The sequence below is a fragment of the Dipodomys spectabilis genome, unplaced genomic scaffold, assembly GCF_019054845.1.
Source record: "Dipodomys spectabilis isolate Male_0828 unplaced genomic scaffold, ASM1905484v1 ptg000210l, whole genome shotgun sequence".
Taxonomy (NCBI): domain Eukaryota; kingdom Metazoa; phylum Chordata; class Mammalia; order Rodentia; family Heteromyidae; genus Dipodomys; species Dipodomys spectabilis.
Window position 1 is genome coordinate 1,043,702 of NW_024870887.1, and position 15,347 is coordinate 1,059,048.

Genomic DNA, 15,347 nt, shown 5'->3' on the forward strand with positions numbered 1-15,347 from the left:
GCTTTAGCCTCCTTAGCATTATAGGTGTGTGACACCTATAATAACCTGTGTGTGTGTATATGTGTGAGTGCACAGGTGCATGCGTGAGCATGTGCATGCTTGTACCAGGACCAGAACTCAGAACCTCATGCTCTTGCTCAGGTTTTTCACTCATAGCAGGTACTCTACTTGAGCCACGTCTCTAGTTCTGGCCTTTTTGCTAGTTAATTGGAAATTAAGAGTGTCAGATTTGCCTGGGCTGGCTCTAAACCTAGTTCCCTATCCTCAGATTTCAGTTTTCTCAAATGCTAGGATTCTAAGTGAGCCACAGGTGCCTGGCTTGTAAGTATCACTCTCTGTGTATGTGCATGTACACACATGTACACTCATGTGCCAATACTGGGGCTTGAACTCAGGGCCTGGGTGCTCTCCCTTAAGTCTGGCTCTCTCTTTTTTTTTTTTTGTCAGTCGTGGGGCTTGAACTCTGGGATTGGGTGCTGTCCCTGCACTCTTCAGCTCAAAGCAAGTACTCTACCACTTGAGCCACAGCACCACTTCCAAGTCTGGCTCTCTTAACATACCAGCTTTCCTGCTTAAGATTGGCTAACCTCAGCCACAGCTTGACTTCCAGCTTTTTGCTTGTTAACTGGAGTCTCCCAGACCTTTCTGCCTAGGCTAGCTTCAAATCATGATCTCAGTTCTCAGTCTACTGAATATTAGGATTATAGGCATGAGCCACCAGCACCTAGAGCATAAATTCTTTCTTTTTTCTTTCTTTCTTCCTTCCTTTCTTTCTTTTCTACTACTTGAGTCACAGCGCTACTCTGGTTTTATGAGTGGTTAATTGGAGATAAAAGTCTCACGGACTTTGATGCCCAGGCTGGCTTTGAACCGCAATCCTCAGATTTCAGGTGTGAGCCACCAGCGCCTGGCTGTAAATATAATTCTTAATGGCAACATAGTCCCTGAATAGGGCCAATACAATTCTATCAAAATATCAATGATATTCTTTATAGAAATAGAAAAAAAACTGTCTTTATATTTACATGGACTACAAAAAAAAAAAAGCAAACAAATTCTGAGCCAAAAAGAACAAAGCCAGAAGCATCAACTACCTGACCTTAAAATATATAACAGAGCAGTGTGGTAACCAAAACAGCACAATAGTGACATAAGAACAGACACGTACACCAATCTAAGAGAACAGAAAGATGCACTTAAGACTTTTGATGGGGACTGGGAAGGTGGCTCAGTGGTAGAGTGCTTGCCTTGCATGCATGAAGCCCTGGGTTCGATTCTTCAGCACCACATAAACAGAAAAACTGGGAGTGGTGCTGTGGCTCAAGTGGTAGAGCACTAGCCTTGGGCTGAAGAGCTGAGGGACAGCGCCCAGGCCCAGAGTTCAGGCCCCACAACTGACAAAAACAAAAACAAAAACAAAAGACTTTTGATGTCTGACAAAGGTGCCAGGCACACAGTGGTAGCGTACATGTGCTGGGAAAACTGGATAGCTAGATACAGAATATCAACTCAAAATGGCTTAAAGACTTAAGTGTAAGATCTAACAAATGATTAGAAGAGAACACAGGAGAACTTTAATAAAACAATTATGTAACTTGATATCTATTATGGATTGAAGATGAAATATTCCCTGAAAGGCCTGGTTGTCTGCTGGCAAGGCTTTCTGTAAATGACTTGGAGCTCATCAATGGAATCATAACTGATGGCAGTAGTGGGAGGTGGTGGACACTTAGGCCCTTGGTATTCTGTGGAATATGGTCCCAAGACCGCTGTTAAGGGAAACCTGAGAATGCTCAGGATGCACAGAGCTCAGTATTCAGACTCGCTTCACTGTTCTCTTAATGACACTCAATTTCTAAAGAGAGAGCACCTTTCAAACTGAATTTGTGGTACTGTGGCTTGAACTCAGGACTTGGGTGCTGTCCTTTAGCTTTTTCATTCAAGGATGGCACTCTACAGTTTATACCACAATTCCATTTCCAGCTTTTTCGTTCTTTCTTTCCTTATTATTATTATTTTGGTGGTTAAGTGGAGATAAAGAGTTTTATACTTTCCTGCCCAGGCTGGCTACAAACCATGATCCTCAAATCTCAGCCTCTTGAGTAGCTAGGATTATAGGCGTAAATCTATAACAATCTGAAATTCTTATCACTTGAATTAAGCACGGCATGTGTTCTTCTTGTCCTGGGAGGATACCATAACTTTTACTTGGCTTTTTGGGTACCATTTACTTCTTAGGAAATGTATTTTCACAAAATTAAGGGCAGGGAAATGCACAATAGATTGCACAATGACTTAAAGGCTAATGGAGGACTGAGACCTTTCCCACATCAACTGAGCTCTGCAATACGCACATAAGAATAAAAAGGTTTTATGTTGAATTTTTTGTTATTTCTTATCATACTTCATTAAACTGCATGCGCTATATCTATAAATAGTTTATTGTGTGGCATATCACAGTGAATCCCATTAATTTGTACAATTAATGTATGTAATTGCTCGGTGTGATGAACACATAATTTCTAGGTACAAAGGAGGATTGTGATTTCAAGATCACTACTGGCAAATTAGCAATACCTTATCCAACAAACAAAATGCAAAAAAATCAAAGCTAATAAACAGGGCTGGGGGTCAGCTCAATGGCAGAGTGCAGGCACCTAGGGCTCAGTCCTCAGTACTGCAAATGAATGAATGAATGCTGTTAATTTTGCTCACATATCTATACTTTTTCAAAATGTCTTTCAAAATTATCTGTCCTCTATTATTGCTATTGTTAGCTCATTTTATTCAGGCTGGCCTGGGCTGTGATCCGCCTGCTTAGGCTTTCCCATGTCGCTGGGATAATGTGTACCCCACTATGCCCAGCCATCACGCTTCCCCCAAAGCTAGGATAATACGTGTGTGCTGCTGTGTCCAGTCACTGATTGAGATGAAGCCTCACCAACTTTTATGTCTAGGTTAGCCCTGAACTTTGATCCTCTGATCTCCCAACTACCTCTGATTACAGATTTCAGCCACTGTGTCTGGCCTCTATAGAGACTTTGTAAACCCTTGCACAAAAAGACATTTATAAGAGCATCCAAAGCAATATGGTTTTAATTTTAAAAATTAAACCTGGATCAATCTAAATGTCTATAACAGTATAGATGAGTGTGGCAATGCAACAGTAAAGTAATACACGCATAACAAGGATGATTCTTTGAAATAACAGTAAGTCAATGAAAGCAAGCCACAGATTGTAGACAACTCAATGCCATTTTTATAAAGCTTAAAAATGAAGAAAATAGCTGAGTGTCGGTAGCTCATGCCTGTAATCCTAGCTACTCAAGAGGCTGAGATCTGAAGATCGTGATTCAAAGCCAGCCCAGGCAGGAAGTCTGTGAGACTCTTATCTCCAATTAACCGCCAGAAAACTGGAAGTGGTGCAGTAGCTCAAGTGGTAGAGCACTCACCTTGCGCTGAAGAGCTCAGAGACAGTGCCCAGGCCCAGAGTTCAAGCCCCACAACTGACAAGAAAAAAAAAAGTGAAGAAAGATAAACATTATAATGTTTCAGCCAGTGTGTAAAATGTGGTAGTGAAACCCCATCCCTGAGCAAGAAAAGGAATGAAGAAACAACAAGTACAATAATCAAAACACTAGTTACCTCCGGTGCTATGTAGACAGGATCAAAAAGCGACACTCAGGGAGCTTGAAGAGTTTATTAAATTAGGTGGTATATAGTTCATTATATTACTAAGCTATTCTATACCATATGTACGACATATACTTGTAATAAATATATAGTAATGTATAAACTGTGTGTGTGTAGCTTGGATCAAATAATACTAAGCCAAAATTGAGAAAAACGTGGGTGTAAAATGAGATTTATAAATAATACTTCTGTTTATGCAAAATATTTTTAATGTAACATTAAATGACAATTTAAAGATTTAGTGCTTCTTTCCAAAAAATTATTGCAAATACTGGATTCGTTACTATGGTTCCAATAGTCATAGTAACAGTAGAGGCCAAGGAAATGCTGTTGTGTATAAAAGTTGTTAAGGAATCAGATTTCACTTCGAAACAATTGATATTCTGGACTGTGTCTACCAGAAGAAGAAATATCAAGATGACCAATACATAAGTAAAAGCAAGAGTATTTCTCTATACCAGTAATAATCACAAAGAAAATAGCATCAAAACATTCACAGCAACTTCAGCCTCTATTATTGAGGCTTTGGACTGAGAAAGGTGATTGTAACATACATCCTGAGACATGCACATTGACCTTACTCAAGGGCCCCTTAGTCCCCTCTTCAGGCTTCTTAATAGTTGTCATTTCATCACAAGCCAGACACTTCCTTCACAAATGGAGCCTCAGACAAACCTCAGACTGTCCTTAGCCACCACTCTCAAGCCACTGATTACAGACAAGTGGCCTCCCCTTCCATTACCCCAGCAGATGTCTAATGCATTTGAACCACAAAATGGCTCCTTGCTTCTTTCCTAGCCTAGCTCCATCCTCATAATCTGTAACAGACAGATAGAAGGCCCCAAGGGAACAAAATATTTCCTTCCTGGATAATTTTAAAGGAAGGAGGACGATCTCTCTGCTAATGGAGAACATATCCGCAGATGGGCTCTGGCTTGCTGCTCCCTGATCGATCAGCTATGCTGCAGTAATGGAAATCCATGATGCTGTCTGAAGGCTGGGAAGTGTCACGTCCACCCAAAAGGATCTGGGGTTCTTCCCGCTCTGGCATTTTACTCAGAAGAATAATACACTGATGTTTTGGAACTATCTTGGATTCAGTGAAATTTTCAGAAATACATTCTCTCATAGATTCTATGCTGGTCTTTTAAGATGTGAAAGCAAGGAAAAGAAACATAGCAAAATTAAAGTGGCAAGTTGTATAGCTCAGTGGTAGAGCATTTTTCTAGCATGTACAAGGCCCTGGGTTCACCCCTCAACACTGAAAGACAGACAGACAAACAAGACAGATAAAGTCATAACTGAAGAGGCTTACTGCTCAGGAGTGGGGTGTGGGAAGTAGAGGAAATGTTTATGATCACCAAAGTATGAAATGAAACCACCACCTTTGAGGAGAAAAATCATGAGTGGCAACAGCACATACCTGTGCCTTAGCCCTTGGCATTGTCTCCTAGCATTAGTACAAGCCCCAGTAGAATCCAAAGGGGTCAAATCTCTTGACATTTCATTCAGAATATACCCAGGGCCAGTATTTTACAGTACCTGGACCTTAATTGGACAGAATTGCATAAGGAAGTAGAAGAGTTAGATTTAAATCTCAGAGGAAAAGACGAACAGCAGAACTTGCCCCAGATGTGAGCAGCGCTGGGAGTGGAGGGAGAGCTGTGGCTTCACTCACACTGCTGTGATTCCTGCTGGTTGGAGGGTAACAGGAGCACGGGCTTTCCAGCAGCATCCCTACCCTCATCCTCAAGCCAAGAAAAACACAACAATGTCAAGTTACCTGGTAATGCTCCTAAGACAGTTTTAAACCAGCTTCAGGCAGGAGGGACAAAGCCTCTGAAAAACCACTAAACCTCATCCACATCCCACCACAGTATTGGTTTTTTTTTGTTTTTGGGTCCGGTCATGGGGCCTGAACTCTGGGCCTGGGCGCTGTCCCTCAGCTCTTCAGCTCAAGGCTAGCGCTCTACCACTTGAGCCACAGCGCCACTTCTGGCTTTTTTCTTTTTGCTTATGTGGTGCTGAAGAATCGAACCCAGGGCCTCAGGCATGCAAGGCAAGCGCTCTACCACTGAGCCACCTTCCCAGCCCCACAGTATTGTTTTGTTCTGGGAATTCTGCCCTTAAACAAAATCACACTCATTAATATATAAGCAAATAAACAATCACTTTTATAGAATCATCTAACAAAGATGCCTCACCTGAGTAACCATGCAAACCCCACCAGGGAGGGCCCAAAGTTCAAAGCTTGCTTGTGATGTTTGCATCTGAAGAACTATGAAGTAAACACTCTGCAAACAGGTGTCAGCCATATTATCTAAATGAGGAGAACAGCCAGGGCTAGCTCAGCTTGGGGAAGTCAGGTCTCCAAAGACCTGTAGGATCTGAAGTGAAGGATCCCCACTGTAAGAGTCTCTGGAGTCACCTACCCTGGACAGGCCACCATCTCTCACGACCACTGTCTGGGTGGCTGTGAAAGTTAATGGGATGAAGCCTTCGCTGTCAGCACAGAGAACAATCCAGTGGGAATCTGCAAAGTAAAATGAACACACTGGCAATGTAGGATATCTTACTCAAATCTACAAAAGAAATGCCTACCAACAAAAAAGCTGACTACAAATATGGACTTTTTGAATGAATATAGTAGTTGATGACATCAAACTTCATTATCCTAAAGAAAATGGGGAGAATTACAGGAGTGAGCCGCTGGTACTCAGCTCAAACTATTTTTTAATGAAATAAATCTGGAGTGCCTTTTTCTTTTTGTTTTGTTGGTTGTGGGGTTTAAACTCAAGGTCTCAGTGCTGTCCCTATACTCTTTTGCCCAAGGCTAGCACTCTACCACTTTGAGCCCCAGCTCCACTTCTGGTTTTTGAGTGGCTAATTGGAGATAGGAGTCTCATGGGGGACTTTTCTGCCAGGGCTGGCTTCCAACCACAATCCTCAGCTCTCAGCCTCCTGAGTAGCTAAGATTACAGGTGTGAGGTGCCAGCCCGCTGTAAGCTTTTTTCTTTTTCTTTTTTAATGAAGTTTTTTTTTTTTTTTTTTTTTTTTGGGTCCGGTCGTGGGGCCTGAACTCTGGGCCTGGGCTCTGTCCCTCAGCTCTTCAGCTCAAGGCTCGGGCTCTACCACTTGAGCCATAGCGCCACTTCCGGCTTTTTTCTTTTTGCTTATGTGGTGCTGGGGAATCGAACCCAGGGCCTCAGGCATGCAAGGCAAGTGCTCTACCACTGAGCCACCTTCCCAGCCCTGTAAACTTTTTTCTTAAAAAAAAAAATTAGTGCAACAGACATATGAGACATTCTGTTTCCTTACTATTTAATTCTTTTCTAGTTTTTCCACTTACACACTTAGATTTTTTCCACTAAGGATGTAAATTTCCTAAGATACCACATTTTCTATATGTTCCAACACCTCTAATACATTACATAGTTAATAATACTTGTTCACTATTTAGCAAGCCCCTGGATGATGCATATGTGTAAAACACATGGTAGAGGGAGGGAGGTTCTGAATTCAACCTACCATGCAGCATTTCGACAAGGGAGAGACCGAACAGCTGCTGAACCGCACTGAGTCTTAGCTTGCCATTGCAGAGAAGCACGGCTCTTTTTTCAGCAGGACCAACAAAACAAGGCTTCTTCCAAAAAAAAAAAAAAAAAAGTGGTTAAACTGGTTGCAGAAATAATCAAGTTACCATTTCTTAAGAATAGAATGTGAATGCTGGATGCCACTGGCGGCTCACCCGGGTCATCCTAGCTACTCAGGAGGCTGAGATCTGAAGACTGTGGGTTGAAGGTAGACCAGGCAGGAAAAGCACATGAGACTCTTACTTCCAATTAACCAGCAAAAGGCCAAAAGTAGAGCAGTATGTTTCTATATGAAAAGTTTTGAATGACTAAGGATGGATTCGATTTATTTATTCATTCATTCAATTTAATTTTTTTGGTGGTACTGGGGATTCAACTCGACCTTAAACTTGCTGGGCAGGCATTCTACCACTTGAACCACTCCACTAATCCTTTTTTGTATTATTTTCAAGATAGGGCCTTGAGTCTGGGCTGTGACCCTATGTGTACTTCCCTGTCAGATACCCAGCCCTTGTGCTCCCCTATTTTGGCATGAAAGCATCACCTTGCTCAATCACTGACTTAGATAGACTCTTGCTTGAGCTAGATGGTCCGGCGGAAATTTGTTTTATTGTTTGGGATATGGTCTATGTTACCCAGGAGGTGCCAAGCAATCTTGCACCTCAGCCTATATGCTGGCATTGATGATTTGAGGAGGAAGGGGTGCAGGAATGGGTTTGTAGCTCTGGCTGGCCTGGAACTCACAGCCTGCCTGTCACAGCTACATTAATTCTATGATTATGAGCATGCGTTACTACATTTGGCTTAAGATGAATTTTCTTTTTCTTCTCTCCTCAAACACGAAAACATACTCTAATCTATTCATAATGGTGAGATAAGGAAAAGGAGTCTTTTATTTATCTATTTATTTGGCCAGTCTGCCATAGTGCCACTTCCGGCTTTTTCTGTTTACGTGGAATCGAAGCTGGGCTTCATGCAGGCTAGGCAAGTCTTCTACCACTAAGCCACATTCCCAGCCTCAGAAAAGGACAGTCTTAAATGTGTACTGTTGTTGAGCACTGGTGGCTCACACCTGTAATCCTTGCTACTCAGGGGGCTGAGATCTGAAGACTAGGTGTTGAGGCCAGCCTGGGCAGAAAAGTCTGTGAGACTCTTATTTCCAACTAATCAATGAAAAAGCCAGAAGTGGTGCTGTAGTTCCAGTGGTAAAGTGCTAGCCTCAAGCAAAAGAGCTCATGGACAGTGCTCAGGGCCTGAGTTCAAGCCCCAGGACTGGTCAAAAAAAAAAAAGGTGCATTGTTAAGTAAATCTCTGATAGGAAGTCTAGTAACAACAAACAATTCCATTTTTGAAAAACAATCCCACAGAAATAATGGTATTAAACCTAATGGGTAGCTGAATAACTCCACTGAATAAGGAAGTTTTCTTTTCTTTTTTTTTTTGGGTCCGGTCGTGGGGCCTGAACTCTGGGCCTGGGCAATGTCCCTCAGCGATTCAGCTCAAGGCTAGCGCTCTACCACTTGAGCCACAGTGCTACTTCCGGCTTTTTCTTTTTGCTTACGTGGGGCTGAGGAATTGAACCCAGGGCCTCATGCATGCAAGGCAAGCGCTCTACCACTGAGCCACCTTCCCAGCCCTGAATAAGTAAGTTTTCTGTTGTTTGTGTGAAGCAGGATCTCACAATCACAGAATTTCCTCTGCAGCCAGGTTGGCCTCAAAACTCAATCCTCCTACCTTAGCCTCCCAAAGGCTGGAATTACAGCTATGTATCACTATGCAAGGCTTAAGGTTTTCACAATGAAAGAACACAATTAATATGTACACACATATACATATTCCTAAATATAAACTACCAGAGTGTAGTATGGTCATTCATTTTTCTCACAGCAAAACACAATAAAACCATGGTGTATACTGGTATGACTTGGTTTGTAGGCTGACATCCAACCAACCTGTAAAAGTATATCAACTTGCCTATCAGGTATATAACATCCTCGCATCAGTTCATTTCAATTAGAGCACCTCTTCCTCAATGTATTTTTGGCAGTATCAACGCCTGTAGGGGCTTGTATGTAAATGGCTGCTCCTCAAAGAAGCAGTTACCTGGCAAATGATGTAAACGTAAGGGGGATCCTGGGAAAGCGGGTACACTGGAGAGGATTTCTTCTTGGTATTCATGTATTCATGTACAAAGTCCATGAGCTCAAAAATATACTGCTGCATTTCAGTCAGTTTCCTGGATAAAATCTCCAGTTCCTTGGCGAGCTGATGGGTTTCCTTTTCCTTTTGTAAGTTCTCTTTTGGAGGCACATGGGGAGGTGCTGGCATGCTGGCGTGGTCGGACAATCTGCTGGGTCTGGACAAGGTTGCCCAGATCCAGGAGAACTTACGGAGTGTTTCCAGGGCACTGGGATCCTCGGAGACAGTGGGCGGGGGACTGGTGATTTCTCTACCAAGGGTTCTTCCGGGCCTCGCCTTCTGGTAACTAGCATCAGCTGTGAATAAGGGCTCCCTGTTTTGGTGACAAACATCTGGGGAAAGATTGTTACTTAACATTTCTCTACGTGCTTTATTAAACAGAGCACTGAAAGCAGAGTAGGTACTTCGGCTTTCATTGGATGCCACTAAGGATTCATCTCTGCCCACATTTTCCAACACCACTTGTTTAACAATCAAGCGAATGAAAAACTGATCGGACTCTGAAGAAGGGAGAAATGCAGTATCAGTGGACTTTTGTTTTCCTACCAAAATTAGTAATAATGTGTCTGTCAAGAAACATATGCCCTTTGGCCTTTCATTACTCTCTAACTGAATTTGCTGGATGTTTGCCATAGAAGATGGAATGACAGAATAGATCAAAATTATATTACAAGTATTGGAAGCCACTGCTATGATATGTGCTTTAAGATTAAATGCTATTAGATCAGGAACCAGAATGCCTGGAATGGTGGCTTTCCTGGTCATAGTAACTGCCTTCTTAAAGGTCACAAGGACCAAATGGGAAGAATCCTGGCCTGTTCCTGTCAGGTAGTCTTTTTTGGAGAGATAAATAAGGGGACTCCTTTCAGACGTAGGTCGGTTGAATCGTATATGAGTTAGATCCAGGGGATCAGAAAAGGTAGGAGAAACCGAGATTTCATTAGGAGACACTGAGTTTTCTGATTTTGTTTCAGGACCGGTTGCTCCCTTATCTGCACAGGGCCCTTTACCAACAACTGGAAGAACGGGTGGACCCGAGTCTTCCCCATTGTGGGGGACATCAAGGGTTTCGGCTGCATTCAGCCTACAGAGCTTATCTAGTGGAAGCTCAGTGGTTACAGCAATCTGGGAGTCCACAGTGGCTCTGATGGAGCACACACTGCTGTCCACATCAAACACTGGGCAGAAGGAGCACTTGTCAAGTGTCTTCTGGTAACTGTCCCAAATGTAAGAATGAAGGCTGCTGCCTACGGCCACCACCAGCCTCTGCCCATCCGGGGTCCAACATGCGCAGTGAATGCGGCCTTGGGTGTTGATGTCTACTTTTATCCGGGAACCATTAGGGAAATGAATGTCAGGGAAAACAGAGATATTCTGTACAGTCAACACCACCAAGACAGTGTTTTTAGGGTGCCACACACAGCCCTGGGGAAGGATAGGGAGTGATTCTTTAATCTCCGAAATCTGAGACATTGGCCATTGGTTGGCGCCTGTAGTGCTAACACCCAGCTGCCACACAGTGACACGCTTCTTATGCTGGACAGCAAGGAGACTGGGCACATCAGCTAGGCCTGGCGGGGCCCAGGAAAGCCCACAGACTTGTTCAAATTGTCCAAGAACTTTGGATTCCCCAAACCTGGCCTCTCCGCTGTGAAGCTTCAAGTCAGTCAGGACTACTTGGCTCCCATCGGTCCAGGCAAGGCCATGGCTTGGGTGGATGGCTTGATTCAATATGTTCAGTCCAGTCCTGAGCAAGTTTCCTTTTCCCAACTCCATCCTTTCTCACCAAGGTTATCTGAAATGATTAAGAAGGAACAAATTATCAGGCATTTCCAGAGTACAGAACATGAACCCCTCACGGACGAATACTGTTGGGGGATAAAAGGACAGAAGAAATGTCACAAATAAGAAACTAAATACAAATTTAAAAAATGAGATTGCAGGGCTGGGAAGGTAGCTCAGTGGTAGAGTACTTGCCCTGCATGCCTGAGGCCCTGGGTTTGATTCCTCAGCACCACATAAGCAAAAAGAAAAAAGCCGGAAGTGGCGCTCTGTGGCTCAAGTGGTAGAGCGCTAGCCTTGAGCTGAAGAGCTGAGGGATAGAGTCCAGGCCCAGAGTTCAGGCCCCACGATCAGACCCAAAAATAAATAAATAAAAAGAGATTGCAAAGCAATAATGAGCAAATGTTATAAACTACCACCAGAAAAGGGACAGGCCAGGTACCAGTGGCTCACGCCTGTAATCTGAGCTACTCAGGAGCCTAAGATCTGAGGATCATTATTTGAAGCCAGACCTGGCAGGAAAGTCTGTGAGACTCTTACCTCCAATGAACCACTCAGAGGCCAAAAGTGGAGCTGTGGGCTCAAGTGTTAAAAGCACCACCCTTAAGTTAAATAGCTAAGGAAAGTGTCCAGACCCTGAGTTCAAGATACAGTATACTGGGGCTGGGAAGGTGGCTCAGTGGTAGAGTGCTTGCCTTGCATGCCTGAGGCCCTGGGTTCAATTCCTCAGCACCACATAAGCAAAAAAGAAAAAAGCCAGAAGTGGTGCTGAGGCTCAAGTGGTAGAGCGCTAGCCTTGAGCTGAAGAGCTGAGGGTCAGTGCCCAGGCCCAGAGTTCAGGCCCCACGACCGGACCCAAAAAAAAAAAGATACAGTATACTGCTTCCCCCCCAAATATGTCACATAAATTGCTTTTTTTTTTTTGCCAGTCATGGGGCTTCAAGTCTGGGCCTGGGTGCTGTCCCCAAGGTCTTCAACTCAAGGAAAGCACTCTACCACTTGAATCAGAATGCCCCTTCTGGTTTTTCCTAAGCAGTTTATTGGAGAGGAGAGTCTCATGGACTTTCCTGCCAGCCTGGCTTTGAACTATGATCCTCAGATCTCAGCCTCCGGAGTAGCTAGGATTATAGGCATGAGCCACCTAGCCTTTTTCCTATTAGTTTGTGTCCTTTCTGTTCATTTTGTGAGACTTGTTTTTCTAAAAAAATTACTGCTATAGCCTGGTGGCTTGGCCCTTGCTAATTACATTTCAGTTATATTATTTTCCAGCTGCACTTTAAGACATCTGGTTAGAAGTTCCTTGGATTTTAATTACATCCTTTTGCAGATTGTGAACCTGAGCTCAGCCAATCTGAGCAGAGGGGCAGGGCCTGCTGGGTTAGGAATAAAAAGGGAGCAGCCTGCCTGCCAGTTCTGAGTTCTCCTCTGCCACATTTTTGGCTGATGGTGCATCCTTCTGCAGAAGTAAATTTTGCCTTGCACAGTTCTTTTCAAGTTAGTGTCCTTATTCCTATGCAACACCTCGACATCCTGAGCTATTTCTAACAATGTTAGCATTTTTACAAGTAGTGATGTTATTTAATTTCTTTTTTTTTTTTTTATTTTTGGTCGGTCGTGGGGCTTGAACTCTGGGCCTGGGCGCTGTCCCTCAGGTCTTCAGCTCAAGGCGAGCGCTCTACCACTTGAGCTACAGCGCCACTTCCGGTTTTCTGGTCGTTTATTGGAGATAGGAGTCTCAAGGTCTCTCCTGCCCGGGCTGGCTTTGAACCGCGATCCTCAGATCTCAGCCTCCTGAGTAGCAAGGATTACAGGCGTGAGCCACCAGCGCCCGGCAATTTTGTTTAAATTTTAATAAGTATCTATTGGGTCTAAAAAATATGCTTTCATTAAGTTATCTGGTTGACATGCTCTTTATTATCAGCCTATTTCTCAGAAGTCAGCTATGAGAAAGCTGTAGTTTTTGTACTTTATCTTTCAGTCTTTATTATTACATTTTATTCTTAGCTTTGATGACACATGTATCAACTGACTGAATTTCAAAATTAAATGTACCTTAAGCAATTTTTCACTATAAGTTAGACTATTTAGCATATTCTTTAAAAAGTTAATAAATTATTAGATTTCAACATGACTATTGAGATATTACAACTTAGCTCAGTAGCATTTCTTCTTTCTTTTTTGTCATTCATGGGGCTTGAACTCTCCGGGCCCGGGCATTGTCCCTCAGCTCTTGAGCTCAAGGCTAGCGTTCTACCTCTTGAGCCAGGTAGCGCCACTTCTGGTTTTCTGAGTGGTTCATTGGAGATAAGAGTCCCACGGAATTTCTTAACTGGGCTGGCTTTGAACCGTGGTCCTCAGATCTCAGCCTCCTGAGTAGCTAGGATTACAGGTGTGAGCCACAGGTGTCCAGCTCTTGTTGCTATTTTTATAAAATATTAAAATTACATCATGATTTATCAGTATTATTTTTGTCCCCATGACTAAAAGGGCAATGTGAGTTCTTTTCGTTAAATACACTTATAAGTGTTGTGTTATCACCACTATCAACCATCTACATAATGTCCCCCACCCCCTCCCATCCTGGGGCTTGACCTCAGGGTCTGGGAGCTGTCCCTGGGCTCCCCCCCACCCCTACCCCTACTAGCACTCTACAACTGAACTGGAAAGTCCTTGAGACTCTTCCAACTAACCACCAAAATAAAAGGGAAGGGGAGCTCTGGCTCAAGTGGTAAGAGTACTAGCTTTGAGAAGAATGAGTTCAAGCCCCAGGAGACACACACACACACACACACACACACACACACACACACACACACACACACACACACACACACACACACACACACACACACACACACACACACACACACACACACACACACACACACACACACACACCAGGCACTGAGTTCAAATGGTAAGAGTACTAGCTTTGAGAAGAATGAGTTCAAGCTCCAGGACACACACACCACACACACACACACACACACACACACACACACCAGGCACTGAGTTCAAATGGTAAGAGTACTAGCTTTGAGAAGAAGAATGAGTTCAAGCTCCAGGACACACACACCACACACACACACACACACACACACACACACACCAGGCACTGAGTTCAAATGGTAAGAGTACTAGCTTTGAGAAGAAGAATGAGTTCAAGCTCCAGGACACACACACCACACACACACACACCACACACACACACACACACATACACATACACACACACACACACACACACACACACACACACACACACGCCATTGATTACAGCTTAACTGACTAGTCGGTTACGGCTGCCTTGGTTAATCTACACCGGTGGGATCTCTGGGCCCGCGCAGGGCCTCACCCAGGTCGGCGGCCTGGGCATCTTTATTCGCGCGGCACCCCGTCCGTGACACCTTTTCACTCGGACCGCACGGCGGCGCTTCCCGACGCGGTCTGACAGTTGGAGCAACTCCTTTCTGGAGCCATTTCACAGTCCGCACTCCGGAGGACACGCGGCCGGCCACTACACGAAACGCCGCGGCCAAGTCTTCGCGGGGGAAGCGTTTTACTTCCAAAGTCTCCTTAAGGGGTAAGGAGCGCCCTCGAGCCACGGGAAACACACGGCCCGGGCCAAACCCGCGCCGGCCGGGCCGCCCCCCGCTCCCACGCGGCGCCCCACGCTCCCAACTTGGACGTCTCCGCCCCCATCCTCCCAGCGCCGCCCAAGGCTCTCCCCGCCCACCCACAGCTCCACATCCGGCCCGCAGCAAGCACGGGAGACACAATACCTTTACTCTCGCTGCCCCCCCACACGCACAGAAACATTGGGGTCCCCGACGCAGCCTCGGGGTCGCAGAATGGGAGATTAGGAATCCTGGGCAGCTAACGGAAGCAGCAGTTTCCCCTCCATCCCAGTCCTCTGATTGGTTAGTGGAGTCTGGGGCCGGCTCCGCAGTGCTTCCTGACGATTGGCTTGTGGATGTGTCATGTTAGGAAAGTGTCCTTCCAACTGGCCAATAGGCTCTGACTTTGTTGCAAGCATTTCTGGAAGTTGTAGTTCTAAAAACCACCGATTGCAAATCAGCC

General features: G+C 44.4%; 1 protein-coding gene across 4 annotated transcripts; it reads right to left on the minus strand.

The window, feature by feature from the left end:
* Positions 1-5,797: 5,797 nt before the first annotated feature.
* LOC122122482 (WD repeat and coiled coil containing) lies at positions 5,798-15,157 on the minus strand. 4 transcript variants are annotated; one of them, XM_042696704.1, is made up of 5 exons: positions 15,050-15,157; positions 9,390-11,280; positions 7,222-7,336; positions 6,126-6,226; positions 5,798-6,013 (listed from the first exon to the last, which is right to left on the minus strand). In XM_042696704.1, the coding sequence occupies exons 2-5, from the start codon at positions 11,259-11,261 to the stop codon at positions 5,972-5,974; spliced, it is 2,130 nt and encodes a 709-aa protein (XP_042552638.1). In that variant the 5' UTR covers positions 11,262-11,280; positions 15,050-15,157; the 3' UTR covers positions 5,798-5,971. The 4 variants fall into 4 exon arrangements, with proteins under 4 accessions (XP_042552638.1, XP_042552637.1, XP_042552635.1 ...); XM_042696703.1 differs by lacking the exon at positions 5,798-6,013 and having other exon boundaries at positions 6,042-6,226; positions 7,222-7,333; XM_042696701.1 differs by lacking the exon at positions 5,798-6,013 and having other exon boundaries at positions 6,042-6,226.
* Between the last annotated feature and the right edge of the window lie 190 nt (positions 15,158-15,347).

Excerpts from the sequence above, each read along its gene's own strand:
- LOC122122482 (XM_042696701.1), bottom strand. The coding sequence starts at position 11,261 with ATGGAGTTGGGAAAAGGAAACTTGCTCAGGACTGGACTGAACATATTG. Across the intron at positions 7,337-9,389 it reads ACGTTTACATCATTTGCCAG|AAGCCTTGTTTTGTTGGTCC; the intron begins GTAACTGCTTCT and ends TTTTTTTGGAAG. Across the intron at positions 6,227-7,221 it reads CCTTGTCGAAATGCTGCATG|ATTCCCACTGGATTGTTCTC; the intron begins GTAGGTTGAATT and ends TTTACTTTGCAG.